Source organism: Cebus imitator, unplaced genomic scaffold (genome assembly GCF_001604975.1).
Source record: "Cebus imitator isolate Cc_AM_T3 unplaced genomic scaffold, Cebus_imitator-1.0 Scaffold38, whole genome shotgun sequence".
Taxonomy (NCBI): domain Eukaryota; kingdom Metazoa; phylum Chordata; class Mammalia; order Primates; family Cebidae; genus Cebus; species Cebus imitator.
This window is the reverse complement of record NW_016107353.1, coordinates 728,821-741,281: the sequence shown is the minus strand read 5'-3', so window position 1 is coordinate 741,281 and position 12,461 is coordinate 728,821. Positions and strand designations below refer to the sequence as shown.

Sequence of the window (12,461 nt, the reverse complement as noted above, 5' to 3'; positions counted from 1 at the left end):
TGTGCCCTGACCTTGGGCCTTCGCCCTGTCTTGCAGGTGCCCAGTGAATGCAGCTCTCACAGCGCCTCCTGCAGTCCAGAGTGGGGCAGCGCACTGGAGTTCGGGGCCAACCCCGGGGGTAAGTGAGGGCAAACTTGGCTCCAATCCCTCAGTCCCTCCCTGGGCCAGGTCCTCTCCTCTTACCTTATTCCTTGCTCTGGTCCTCTTCCTTGGGTCTCTGCAGGGACCTGTGCACTCCAGGGCCCAAAGGGTGGGCTGGGAGGTTCTGTGTGCCCCTGTAGTCTTGACCAGCAAAGGAGTTATGGTGGCTCCTGCAGCTCCCCAGCTGATGCCTGGTGGCTGACCTTCTCCACAGAGAGGACAATGTCCCCGCCCCAGGGGTCCCTGCAAAGTGCTGAGTCAGTGCTGCAAAACTGGGCCCAGCAAAGGGCAGGTCCAGTCTCTGAGGAGCTCCATCCTCCTCCAACTGGAGTGACTGATTCCAAATCCTGCCTCACTAGGGGATTTCAGAAAGGAAGGGCGCGCGCGCGCGCACACACACACACACACACACACACACACACACACACACACAGCATGGGGAAAGGCAGGGACTAGGGAGTAGAACTCCCGAGCTTTGTCACCCATCTGTCCTGGAAAACCTGTGTCACTCCAAGGATCCCATCCCTCATTCCCCCATTCTGGGCCTCAAGAACCCCTGCTCCTCACTCAGGTACCACTCTCCCACCTCCCCTTACAGATCATCTGCTCACGGCTGACCCTACAGATGCCCACAACCTGCACTCCCTCACCTCCATCGTGGACAGCATCACAGTGGAAGATGTGTCTGTGGCCTTCCCAGATGAAACCATGCCCAACTGAGATTGTCTGACAGGCCGGGTGTCCTTGTGAGCCCCCCAAGCTGGCCACAGATGCCACTGCTTCTACAGCAGGGGCCTCCTAAGCCAGGGCACCCTGATGCTAGGAAGCCAGCTCTGGGATGCCGTAGGCCAGACTATCCCCTTCCTCATCCATGTAAGGTTAACCCACCCCCCAGCAAGGGAATGGATGCCCTCATTCAGCTGCCTCCTTGGAGCAGAGGGCATTCCCTTTCCAGGGAGGTAAAGCAGGGGACCAGAACACCCCGTCGTGTATGCCTCAGCTCAGGGGGCAAACTCAGGAGCTTCCTTTTCATCATAATGCGGCCTCTAATTCCACCCCCCCAAATGAAACGGTTTGAGAGACAAAGACAGTGTCCTGACCTGGACAAGCTGTGCACGTCTCCTGTTCTGGTCTCTTCCCGATGCCAGTGGCTGGGCTGGGCCTGCCCTGAATTGAGACAGAAGAAAGGGAGAGGAACAATCCTCTGTTCCCGAGTCCCTGGGGAGCCAAGCTTTTGCAGTGAATATTGGGAACCTTCCAGTGGTTTTATGTCGTGTTTTGTTTTGTTTTGTGTGTTGTTTGTAAAGCTGCCATCTGACCAAGGTCTCCTGTGCTGAAGTTGCCGGGGGACAGGCAGGGAAAGGGGGTTGGGGGCTCTTGGGGTGATTTCTTTTGTTAACTAAGCATCGTGTGGTTTTGCCATTGTTTTGTATTTTTTTTTTGTTTTGTTTTGCTAACTTATTTGGATTTCCTTTTTAAAAAAACGAATAAAGACTGGTTGCCAGAAGAGTGTCGGTGATGATGCAGAGGGAGGGAAATGACTGAGAGCCCTGCCCCTCCCACAGAGCAGGGAGGGCAATGACTGACTTCCCTCTTCTGAGCAGTCCAGACACAACGTAGTGGGCAGGGCTCCACAGCGCTGAGGGCCTCGCCTTGCTGGTGGTCACTAGGCACTGGGGCCCCTGCTCTTTTTACCATGCCAAAGGAAGTCAGGCATGTCTGGACCTCGGTCTAGGGGGAGACCAGATTCCACAGACATCCTTGTGGGACACGGAGGACAACTGGGTGGGCACTCCATTGCACTATACCTCACAGCCATTGCTCACAGGTTGCTGTGCGACGTGTCATATCCCAAAAGGTCCTCTGGTTTCAGTTAACTGAGCACCTCGTATGCCCAGTGCTCAGCCCACAGCCAGGGTGTAGAGGTAGAATTTGTGGTTTCCCTTCCCTAGTCCCCACCTCTGCCCTGGTGTCACAATACCAGGAGCCCTGTAGAGGAGTGGGAGGTGAGAAAGGGAGTGAGGTCAGACACTGTAATTTCCTTGTGGGCCAAACAGCATGTCCCCTCCCCACTCTCCTCCATTCCCTCCAGGCAGAAGGGGATTCTGGTTCCTGCTTGCAGCTCCCAGCATGAAGAAGATTCGGCTCAGGGAGGGTAAAGGAGTCCACAAAGAACAATCGAAGAGAAGCTGGGGTCCTCTTCATTTGGGTTGCTATTTTGCAAAGATTAGCTTCCAGAACGTAGAAGGTGGGTGGGAAATTGAGAACAAAGGTTTTTGGATAGACATTACACAGGGATTAACTGGGGCGTTCACAGGAGCTAGAATTCAAATGGAACATGAACATCTACTGAAAACTTTATTAATTCCAACTGCTTGGGGCTAAGTTCATCTGGTTCGCTGCGAAGTATAAGTATCAGAATCATTACAGAAGCAGGGATTCAGAGCATGGTATAATCCAGCCCTACTTAATTCTTTGGGGCCCTTGACAATGGACTTAACCCAGTGTTGCCTGAGGCTCTAGCGACTACCCTGCTCTGGCTCTGGGCTCAGCTGGGCCATCTCTCCCACACCCACCCTCCTGACCTTACTGCTGGAGAGGAGAGTTAACACTGTGTCCCTCGAAGTTCTCCAGAAACTCTGCCTAAGGAAAAGAATCAGAAGGAACGTCTGGAGGCTCACAGAACTCAGCTGAGGGTGCGGAAGGGAGGGTCTCCCCCACTGCCCGCCTAACCCAAACCAGTCAGGCAGGGCTTATTGGGAATTGCAAATTGGCCTACTCTGCTCCCATTGGTGGGATTTTCTTCTTTTCAAACTGGTGTCACTGAGTTTAGTCTTTCCCCCTTGGAAGAGCTGGAGAGGAGGACCAAGGTCATTTCCATGACTCTTAGCCTTGATTCACTGTCCTTAGGAATGAGGAGGGCAACCAGGCTGGCTGCAATGCCTTGACTCTGGAATGTACTCTCTTTTATTACCCTCTGAAAATACTCAGGACACATTCATGGAGGATCTTCTCCCCTCAGGTTCATTTCCTCTGCCCCCAGCACCTCCCATGCTCTTAGGGTGGAAACAACCCTGTCACCTACAGCTGTGACCTGCCCATCCCTTGTCCTCCTTCTGACTGGCCAAGGAAGGCACTCCGCTCTGCTGAAGGACAGGCTCTGGGGTTGCTGGAAATATTTTTTTTTAATCAACTCTTCTTCAACTGTCTTGACAATTAGACAGGGAAGTTCGCGTTCATACTCTGGGAAGAATGAACAGTCCTCAGCAATGATACTGGGTGCAATGGATCCCTACCGTGGTGGCACGTAGACACTGTCTAATTACTTTCTCACGTCTTTAAGTCCTTAAGGGCCTAAAATTCGCTAGAATTCCACAGGTGTGAATGGCAAACTCTGCAAAGCAGGAGCCCAGCCTCACTCATTATTTTCACAGAATAAACAATTGTTATCAAAGCACGGGGACTTCCTTAAATTAGCAAATGCTTAATCTTCACAACAGAATTACAGAGAAGACTCCAATTAACGAATAATGACTTAGAGTTCTTTAGGGAGATTAGCTCAAATTTGTTCTATAGTTGGAAGCACCTACAATAAATCAAACTGGGTTAATCAAATGTTGCCTAATAATGGACTTTAGGGAATCCACTACAATGAAAAGATAAATATTACTTAAAATTGGCACACTAATTGTTGGTGTGTAAATAGGAACTTCTTAAAGAGTGCTCAGATAATTGGTGTGAATTGAAGAATGCTTACGGTACTACTTGTGGCACCCTGATGAGCATTCTTAGGTATCTAACCTCTCAGAGTAATTGATTTGGTAGACTGGGAAACCTTCTTAAGTGCTGCAGGTGTAGATGGGGTGGATCAGCTGGAGAGTGGGGTGGCGGAGGAGTGACGGCGGGCGGTGAGAGGAAAGGATACCCCTCAGTTCAGTTATCTGCTTCCTGGGCAAAACGTCGTCCCAGCATGTTAGGTTCCTTAGGCTTCCCCGGGGCTTCTGGACCCCAGGCTGGGACAGAAAAGCCTGAAGGTGAGACTGGAAGACTTCAGGCTGAACCGGGACCTTGCCTAAGGAAGTTCAACCAAGGCCTGAGTGGGAACTCCAATCACAGCCCCTCCACAGTTCTAGCTGTGCCTCATCCTCCTCAGCCACAGGTCCCCCTTTGGATCTGGATTCCCCGTCCCTCACTGCTTGGAGCATTCCTAGAGGGAGCAAAGGAAACGGTTCTAGGAAAGAGACCTAGCTGCTTCTTTCCTATAAATGCGGATGGAACCATGATGTCCAATTCTCACCTCAAGCCCAGCATGTCCAAAATCAAAATCAAACTCCTATTTCCACGTAAGTCCGCCCTGTCTATATCCCCTGTCCCAGTGGGAGGCAGCACAGGGCAGTCATAGTTTTCCTGCTTCCCTCCAGTGAAGATCTCATTCCCATAGCCAGCCAGTCACCAAGGCTCATCAATTTTACCTTTGATCCTGGAGAGAGTAGCAAGGGACCCCCAGAGGCCAGCATCTTCCCTCACCTCCGTTTGCCCTCACTGGGCTGTGTGCCGGGTATCTTGTCCCACTCCCTCCCCTCACCTGTGCCCATGGACGCTGCCACCCTTGCTCCATCAGTGTTTGGGGCCCCATCAGCCTTAAAGAGGACACAAGGATGCATGGCGCACTGTGCTGCATGAAGGGGGTTTGCCACTCCAGGAAGCAGAAGAAACACAGCCTCGTGAAGACTCATAGAAGCCAAAGACCACATGAGTTGTACACACCAAGGAGTCAGGGGGCTGGGTATCTGGGAAAGGCTTGCTGAGGCACAGGGGCTTAAGTTGACTTAAAAAAGAAGCAAGCACCATTTGATAAGCACTCATTTTCTTCATGCTACTCCGAATGAAAAATAAAGAAAAGATAAACACTCCCGGCACTGGGTCAGGAGCTTTAACATCATATTGTAGTTAAGGACAGGCACTGGAGTCAGGAAGACCTAGGTTTGAACCCACATCCGTCTCTTACCAGCTGTATCATCTTAGCCTTAAAATGTCCTGTTCTATAAAATGTTGAGAATATATCAGAGTTGTGAGGATTAATGAGTTAATATATTTACGGTGCTTAGAACAGTGTCTGGCAAACAATGGTACTCAGTGATTTTTAGCCTTTACTAATATTAATCCTTATACAACCCTCTGAGAGAAGGCTGGTGCATTGATTCATTCGAGGATATGCAGAGATCAACAAGACCGCCCTAAAGGATGGTACTCGCAGCCCAGCGTGGGACGCAATCACTGCCCAGCCTGTGCAGTGGGCAGTGTTGGGAGAGCAAAGCGTTGCTGGTTATCCAGCTCTGCTGGGGAGGGGAGGCGATGCCTCCCCACTGATGCTTGAAGAGGTCTTGAAGGCTCAAAACTGCAAAGGTAAGCAACTGTGCGCCTTCTGGTGATGGGGCTGGGTGAACACCATGTTTCTGAGTTGGGCGGACACCATGTTTCTGAGTTGGGCGGACACCATGTTTCTGAGTTGGGCGGACACCATGTCTCTGAGTTGGGCGGACACCATGTTTCTGAGTTGGGCAGATTGGAGCCTGGTGGGAGGAGAAAAGGCTGAGGAGGCAAGTCATGAATGGCTTCTTAGGCCACAGTGAGGAGGAGCTGCAACTCTGATCTAGAGGTGCTAGGAGCTGCTGAAAGTAGGAACAGTAGAGTGATGTGACCGGTGGGCACTCAGGAGAAGGAACTCCAGGAGCAGTGGGAAAGAGGGACAGCCTGACCAGATGAGCGAGATGAAGGAAGACATCGGGCTCCTCTCTCCTTATCTGGTCCTCTACCCACTGGGCACATGCAACCCAAACATTAATCAGTCAATCCTGTGCTTACATAAGTAAACAGTTATTGACTTTAAGTTCTCAAAACTGTGATATTTCCTCTCCCGAGTACAGCAGCCTTTATGACTATGAAAGAAGCTGGAAATCTCAGGTGAGCTTCAAAGTTAAAAAAAAAAAAAAAAAAAGACTGGAGGCCATTTATACATTATCTTAAAACCAGGTTGTTTATTGGTATACACACACTCACACTCACACCCACACACACCCATACACCCATTCCTGATGCAGTGAGCCAATACAGTACTGAGAAGGGACCTGATGAGATACAGGAGGCTAGTGTGGAGGGCTCGGGTCACTGGTGACTCTCCAAAGAAAAAAATATATTGACTATGAGGCAAGGGATACACCAAGACAACAGCCTTCCATCACTGTTTGCACAGATTTCGCTTCTCATCACCTCCCTGCAATAATTCTCAAGGTGCCCCAAATGGACCCAGCTTCCCTGGCACAGCTGCTGCCTTACAACATGGCCAACAGTGGCAGGATTTGTAGAGGGGAGAGGCTGGGACTGAGTGTCCCATACAGCCAGCCCGTCAAGAGCACCCTGACGTAGTCAGATGGCTCTGCGGTGCCCAACTCCACCAATCTTAGGAATCTCCATAATCTTAACATCCACTACCCAGGGATGGGAGCTCTTTATCTCCATCCAACTCATTTTCTGCTCAATAATCCCTCCATCTCCACTCCCAGAACTTGATGGCAGGGAGGCCGGGGAACAATAAGGGAGAGCAAGGGCAGGTGGCTGCCTTGCCCAAGCCTAGGGGAGAGCCCACCCCGCCACACCACTGAGGAGCCTCTCCTCTACTGAAAAGGGGCAGCAAGCTCTAAGCCCTGGCACTGCCCAGGTGCCACTGCTCCTTCTGGACTGGGTGCCCTGGCCCATTATCTCACCTGCGAGCCTAGTCCCTGCTCAGAACTCAAGGTGATCATGTTGCAAAGCAGCTGCTCCAGTCACCTGTAGGATGGCACTTCCCTGGCCCCTCTCCAAGAAACACGTGCCAGATGCTTTTCCTTTCCTCTCACTTTGATGAAGCCCTAGGGTCCATCATCTCATCCTGAACATAAGTCTTGAACATTTTCAGGCACCTTGGTAGGATGAGGGAGTAGGTGAGGAGGGGGAATTTCTTGGGAATAATATTCCTACCAAATCAGGACCTGTATCCCTCAGCTCCAGTTCTCACCATGCTGCTGGGGAAAGCAATGAAAATGGCGGAAGCTGGCGGATCTTAGGAATTCTGGGAGGAGGCAGTCCCTGCACACCAAAAGAGCCTGGATTAGGGCTGGGTGGGTGATTTGGTGATAAGCAGGAGAGTGGTTGCCTTCACCAACATTGAATCTCCTGGACCTTGGACATGAATCACTGTAGGAGAAGCTATTTTCTTCCTGGGATGTCAGAGAAAGGATGTCTCAGTCTGCCTTTTCCCCATACTTGACTTTAGGATCAATGTATATTCAGTCTACCCATCAGGCTCATTTTTATAGGGCTGGGGTTACTAAAGAAGTGAGGCAGATGGGGAGAAGAGGGGAAGGGATGCTGGACACAGAGTCAACAACGCGTGGTCAGATCCGTTCTGCCCCAGAGCCAAGATCCACACAACCTCCCCTCCCTACAGCCCAGCAGGAGCTCCACCCGATGGTTGGGGCAGGGGACATTCCCACTGCCCTTTGGGCTTAAGGCTACCAGAGGCCATTGGCTCTCCCTCTGGCTGGTCTGCCTACCTCTTATAGGGCAAGGGCTTAGAATTTCCCCTTCCTCACCCTTGGCCCAGAGTTCAGGGATCCATTTCTTTCTGGTTCTTCCTAAACCCACATTTGGGATTCAGCTTATTTCAGGGCCTGGAATCTCTACCTCAGCCTTCCTCCTCCCAGCCTCACCATCCTTAGGGGAGAATGGGGCCTTCCTGTAGCCCTTCCCAACCCCTCCCTGTCCCCAAGAGAATGGGGGCAGGAACTGCAGTCATGGTGATGGGTTGGGAGAGGAGTGACGCTGGGGGTGCCAAAACCAGCTGCCAGACTGTTTGGCACAGCCAGACATGGACAGAGACCCTAAGGTTGAATAGCCCAAGCAGGGCAGCATGTGAAATGACCCTTTCTCAGAAGGACCATCCCAGCCTGTGGCCCAGGATCCTGGTCCTGGTGGAGGTTGCAGTGCACACCAGGCTGGCTCCAGAAGAGGAAGAGTGGCTTCACATCCACCCTGGACTGCCCTTCTCTTCTTCCCCCAGAATCCCAAGCGTGGACAACCTGGGTGCCTCCACGATACCAGGAGACCCCAGCCACATCCACCAGACTTACAAAGGACACATGGTGGGACTGGGGGTTGTGGGGTGCAGAGGAGGTGGACAAGTATATTCTGAGATCCAGGGCAACCGGAAAGTCACGGACGAGACTGGGAGCCGTGGAAGGATGGGGAACGAGCAGGAGGGGTCTGGAGCCTGTGAAACCCAGAAGGAGGAAGCCCGCCCTGGGGGCTGTGGCTAGTCCCGGAAGGCGGAGAGCATGTGTCCGTAGAGATAGTGGGAGTGAGCTGAGGGAGAGAGAGACAGGCATCGCACTGAGGCAGGTTGCAGGGCATCTGTGAGGCGGGTTGCAGGCCGTGCGGCAGCGGCAGCGCAGCGTGCTCCAAGCGCAAAGCGCCCAGGCCAGATGAAGCAGGAAGGGGCAAGCCGAGCAGGCTGGCGAGCAGGGCTGGAGCAGCAGGGCCAGGCCGGCAGCCAGAGGTAGGTGCGTGGGGCCAAGGGCCAGCAGCAAGGTGCCCGCGTCCCCGGGCCTGGCCCACTTACCCCGAGCCACGGGCACACCCCCGTCAGACCCAGGGCGGGAGGGTGGGGGGTCAGCAGGAGTAGGTCCGAACCGTGGAGGTCTCCAGTCTCTGCGCCCCCGCCGTCCCGGCTGGGAGGAGTCAGCAGCCGCGGGAGAACACACAGAGCGGGGGTTAGTGCGCGCACACGCTCCCCGCGGCGTTAGTGCAGCGGCAGCCCGGGAGCGCGGGGCGCCAGCCTCGGCCTTGTCCGTCTCCGCCCGGTCCGGCCCCAGGGTGCCAGGAAGGAGCCCGTGCTCGGCCGGGCCTCAGCCATGCCCAGCCCGCCTGTCACTCACCTTCAGGCATGATCTTCTTTGGCGGGGCCGGTGGGGGCTGCAGGGGCCCCAGGGTGGACACGCGGAAGCCTGCCGGGAGGGTCTCTGCCGAGGCGCTGAGCATGCCACCGCCTCCGTGGTGCTCCCGCGGCCGGAAGCGCTTCCTCCAGGAGGGGGCGCGGCGGAACACCTTGTCATCCCCCTGCACGGTGGGGGACACCAAAGGCCCGAGGGCCCTGTTGGAATTGCCATCCTCAGGGCCTGGCTGGAGGGGGCCAGTCGCGGCAGGCTCTAGGAGCACCAATCCTACCCCTTTGGAAAGAGGGGAGCGGGGTCACCTCCCCTTTCTTGGCCTGAGTTTTTCCATCTGTACAGTGAATTCTGGAGAAACCCTGCGGCTCTGAATTTCTCTGTCCCTGGCTGGCGGATGAAGGGAGTGTGTGGGGAGAATGTGGTTGGGTCTGCCATCCTGCAGTTGAACTGTTTCCCAGCCCACTGCAATCTTCTCAAAGTGGGCTTGGCATGACCACTGACCTTTCAAGGCTCTCCTCAGCCTCAGCCCATGGGAAACAGTCCCTATACACACTGTCCTGTCCTTCTGGGGCCTCTGAATGTTTGTAACCCAGTATGCCGGAAAAGCACTGTCGGGAGGCAGACACCTGGCTTCTAATCCTGACTCTGCCATTTTACTGGCTATGTGACCCTGGACCAGATGAGTGACCTCTCTGAGCCTCGGTTTCATCATCAGTAAAACAGGAATAACATCTGCCCTACTTCTCAGTCTGCCTATTGCTAATGGGATCAGATGAAATCACCCGGTGACAGAGATGGGTCAAGCAGACGACCAAGTAGATGCACGCTCCTCCAAAGGACATGGCAGGCAGCCCCTGCCAACTCCCCCCTCACCCCTGCCATGTCTCCAAAATAACCATCTCTGCCACAGGGCACCCAAGGCCACAACCTTACAGTAGGCCCCTCTGCACAGGCCTCCCCTCCCCACACTTCAGAGCCTCCATCCACCCTGCTTGGAAGTCATGCCCATCTCCCTCCACCCCATGTTCTCAGAGCTGATGCAGGCAGGGTGGGACTAGCAGGAACAATTCACCCACCTGTTCTTGCCTCCACAACCCCTCCCAGGCCTGACCCCCTAGGGTTTGTTGTGTGTGCCCTGAGTGGGCCAAATGCTCTGATAAATTCTCAGCACCATGTCCCTCTCTGTCATAGCACCCCTCCTAGTAGCATTTTTATATGTATTTATGAGATTATTTTATTAATACAGTCACACACCACATGTTTCAGTCAGTGATGGATGACATATACGATGGTGGTCCCATAAGATTATAATACTTTTACTGTGCCTTTTCTATGTTTAGAAATACAAACACTTACAATGCCAACAGTATTCAACACAGTAACAAGCTGTATAGATTTGTAGCCTAGGAGCAACAGGCTATATACCATGTAGCTTAGGTGTGCAATGGGCTATACCACCTAGGTTTGTGTAAGTCCATTCTATGATGTTCACAGCGATCAAATTGCCTAATGATGTATTTCTCAGAACTTATCCCATGGCAAAGCGTCACTAAGCCACACATGACTGTATCTTTCCTCCTCCCCTTTTCCCACCTCCTTCCTTTCTCCCTACCTCCATGCCTTTCACGTTCTCTCTCACTCTTTCTCTCTCTCTCAATGTCTGTGCTCCGTGGGGCAGAAGCCATAATCTTTTTTGTTCCAACCAATGTATCCCCAACCTGTGAGCAGTGCCTGGGATCACCTTAGGCACTCAGTAAATACTCATTAAGTGAATAGGTGGCAGCTGGCTCTTTTTGCAGGAGTCCCATTCCTGCGTCTGTCAGAAATGTTCCTTGTCACTGCTGTCCTCCCCATGATCTTGCTCTTACCCTAGCCCAGAGCCTCTTTTCTCTCTCCCGCCTTCCCCTTTTCTCCATTTCCACCTTCAGCCAACCCTAAGACCTGTTTCTACACTCCTCTGCTGTCCCCTAATAATCAGATATTCTTCCTTCCCACTTTCCTCCTCCTTATGTCCCTTGAGTCCTCACTTCCATGTAGAGGGAGAACTGGATACCACCCTCAAGAGCCTTGAAGCTTGAGAAGGGACAATAAGAACCAAAATCGGCAGAGGGTCTGGCTGCAAGAGACAGCTCAAGGTTGCTGATGATGTGCTAGACGTCTAGACAGGAGGCAGTCTCCTTGGACCTCAGACCCTGCACCCAACCCCAAATCTTACCTTATTCCCAGGACCTGGCTTCTACTCTATGCTTCCTGCAAAAACCATCCTCTCTAGCCCAAACCTACTTGCATCCCAAAAACCCCACTGCTCTGCTCTGTGTGTACCCCAATGTCTAATCAATAATACCACCCCAATATCTGGGGCCTGATAGGCCAGACAGCTCCACAAGCTTCCCAGGGGAAGTGGAACAAGGGGGAAGAGCTCAGGAATCAGACACATATCTGCTGCGGTCCTGCTCTGCCACAGCAAGTAAGTTCCCTCTTTGAGCTTCAATTTCCTCATCCATATGTAAGATGAGCATAATAACCTGTCTCGTGTGGTGATCATTACCATAAAGTGAGACATCGCCATCACTAACCACCATACCTGGCACAATGCCTGGCACAGGGTAGGCAAAGAATACTTTTGTAAGGACTGAAGGACTACATAGCTTCTAAATTAGCACCACGCTAATAGATATATGGGAGTCATTTCTCCAGACAGCAACAAAGAGAGCTGCGATCCTAAGTGCATGCAGAATTAGTGGGAGGGTCAATATCACAGGGGTATTGGGAAAACTGAGATCTCTCAGAGTTGGAACAGCTCTGGGTCGGGGGTGGGGCGCTCTCGGTTTATCTCTTTTCAAGTATCCAAATAACCAAAAAGTATACATATATAAATCTATTTTTTTCTCCCAAACTTCAAGATACCTCTGGGAAGAAAACACTTCCACAAATTCTGTGTATTCCTGAGAGTGCCCTGTGTCTCCCTGAGGCAGAGCAATCTTCTACAAAGGTGGGTTTTAGCCCCATTAAGAATCAGTGATCTGACTGAAGACAGAGCACCGAAAAATAAACACACTCTGGGCTTTTAACTTATTTGGAGCCAAATCAACTGTGGCAAACCTGACAGGCAAGGGCAGCGATGGCAAAGTGAGGAGGGAGGAGGAGAGGAGGAAGAGGAGGCAAGGGCCAAGGAGGGGCTAAGACCTCAGGAAACCGGTGTGCTTGGGTCAGCATCTCAAAGGGGACCATACGACTCCAAATGCCAGGGTCTCCCCTCAGCCCAAGGGGAAGGCCTGATGAAATCAAGAGCAAGGGACTGTTCCTTCAGCGACCCCAAGGGCGGAGAGTGGAAAA

The 12,461-nt window shown here is 52.6% G+C and overlaps 2 protein-coding genes and 1 long non-coding RNA gene across 10 annotated transcripts in view; 1 reads left to right on the top strand and 2 right to left on the bottom strand.

Annotated features, from left to right (window-relative positions):
• LOC119470695 overlaps positions 1–976 on the bottom strand; it is a 4,588-nt gene extending 3,612 nt beyond the window's left edge. Inside the window, exons 1-2 of the long non-coding RNA XR_005199636.1 lie at positions 792–976; positions 184–384 (exon numbers count right to left, since the gene is read on the bottom strand). This is a non-coding gene — a long non-coding RNA (uncharacterized LOC119470695). The remainder of the gene's footprint in view (positions 1–183; positions 385–791) is intronic.
• Positions 1–1,648, top strand: part of MYOG (myogenin) — a 3,307-nt gene extending 1,659 nt beyond the window's left edge. The window contains exons 2-3 of the mRNA XM_017525347.2: positions 37–118; positions 740–1,648. Of these exons, the coding sequence (XP_017380836.1) occupies positions 37–118; positions 740–861 (204 nt within the window). The 3' untranslated portion in view covers positions 862–1,648. The remainder of the gene's footprint in view (positions 1–36; positions 119–739) is intronic.
• A 4,503-nt stretch (positions 1,649–6,151) lies between these two features.
• Positions 6,152–12,461, bottom strand: part of PPFIA4 (PTPRF interacting protein alpha 4) — a 52,539-nt gene continuing 46,229 nt past the window's right edge. For 5 of the 8 annotated variants that reach the window (XR_005199631.1, XR_005199633.1, XR_005199634.1 and 2 more), the window contains 3 exons: positions 9,114–9,294; positions 8,798–8,906; positions 6,152–8,541 (listed from right to left, as the gene is read on the bottom strand). Coding sequence is in view for 3 of the 8 variants with exons in the window: in XM_017525342.2 (XP_017380831.1) it covers positions 8,492–8,541; positions 9,114–9,294 (231 nt within the window). In the remaining 5 variants the exon portion in view is untranslated. The remainder of the gene's footprint in view (positions 8,542–8,797; positions 8,907–9,113; positions 9,295–12,461) is intronic. The other 3 variants (XM_017525342.2, XM_017525344.2, XM_037737324.1) reach the window with 1 other exon arrangement.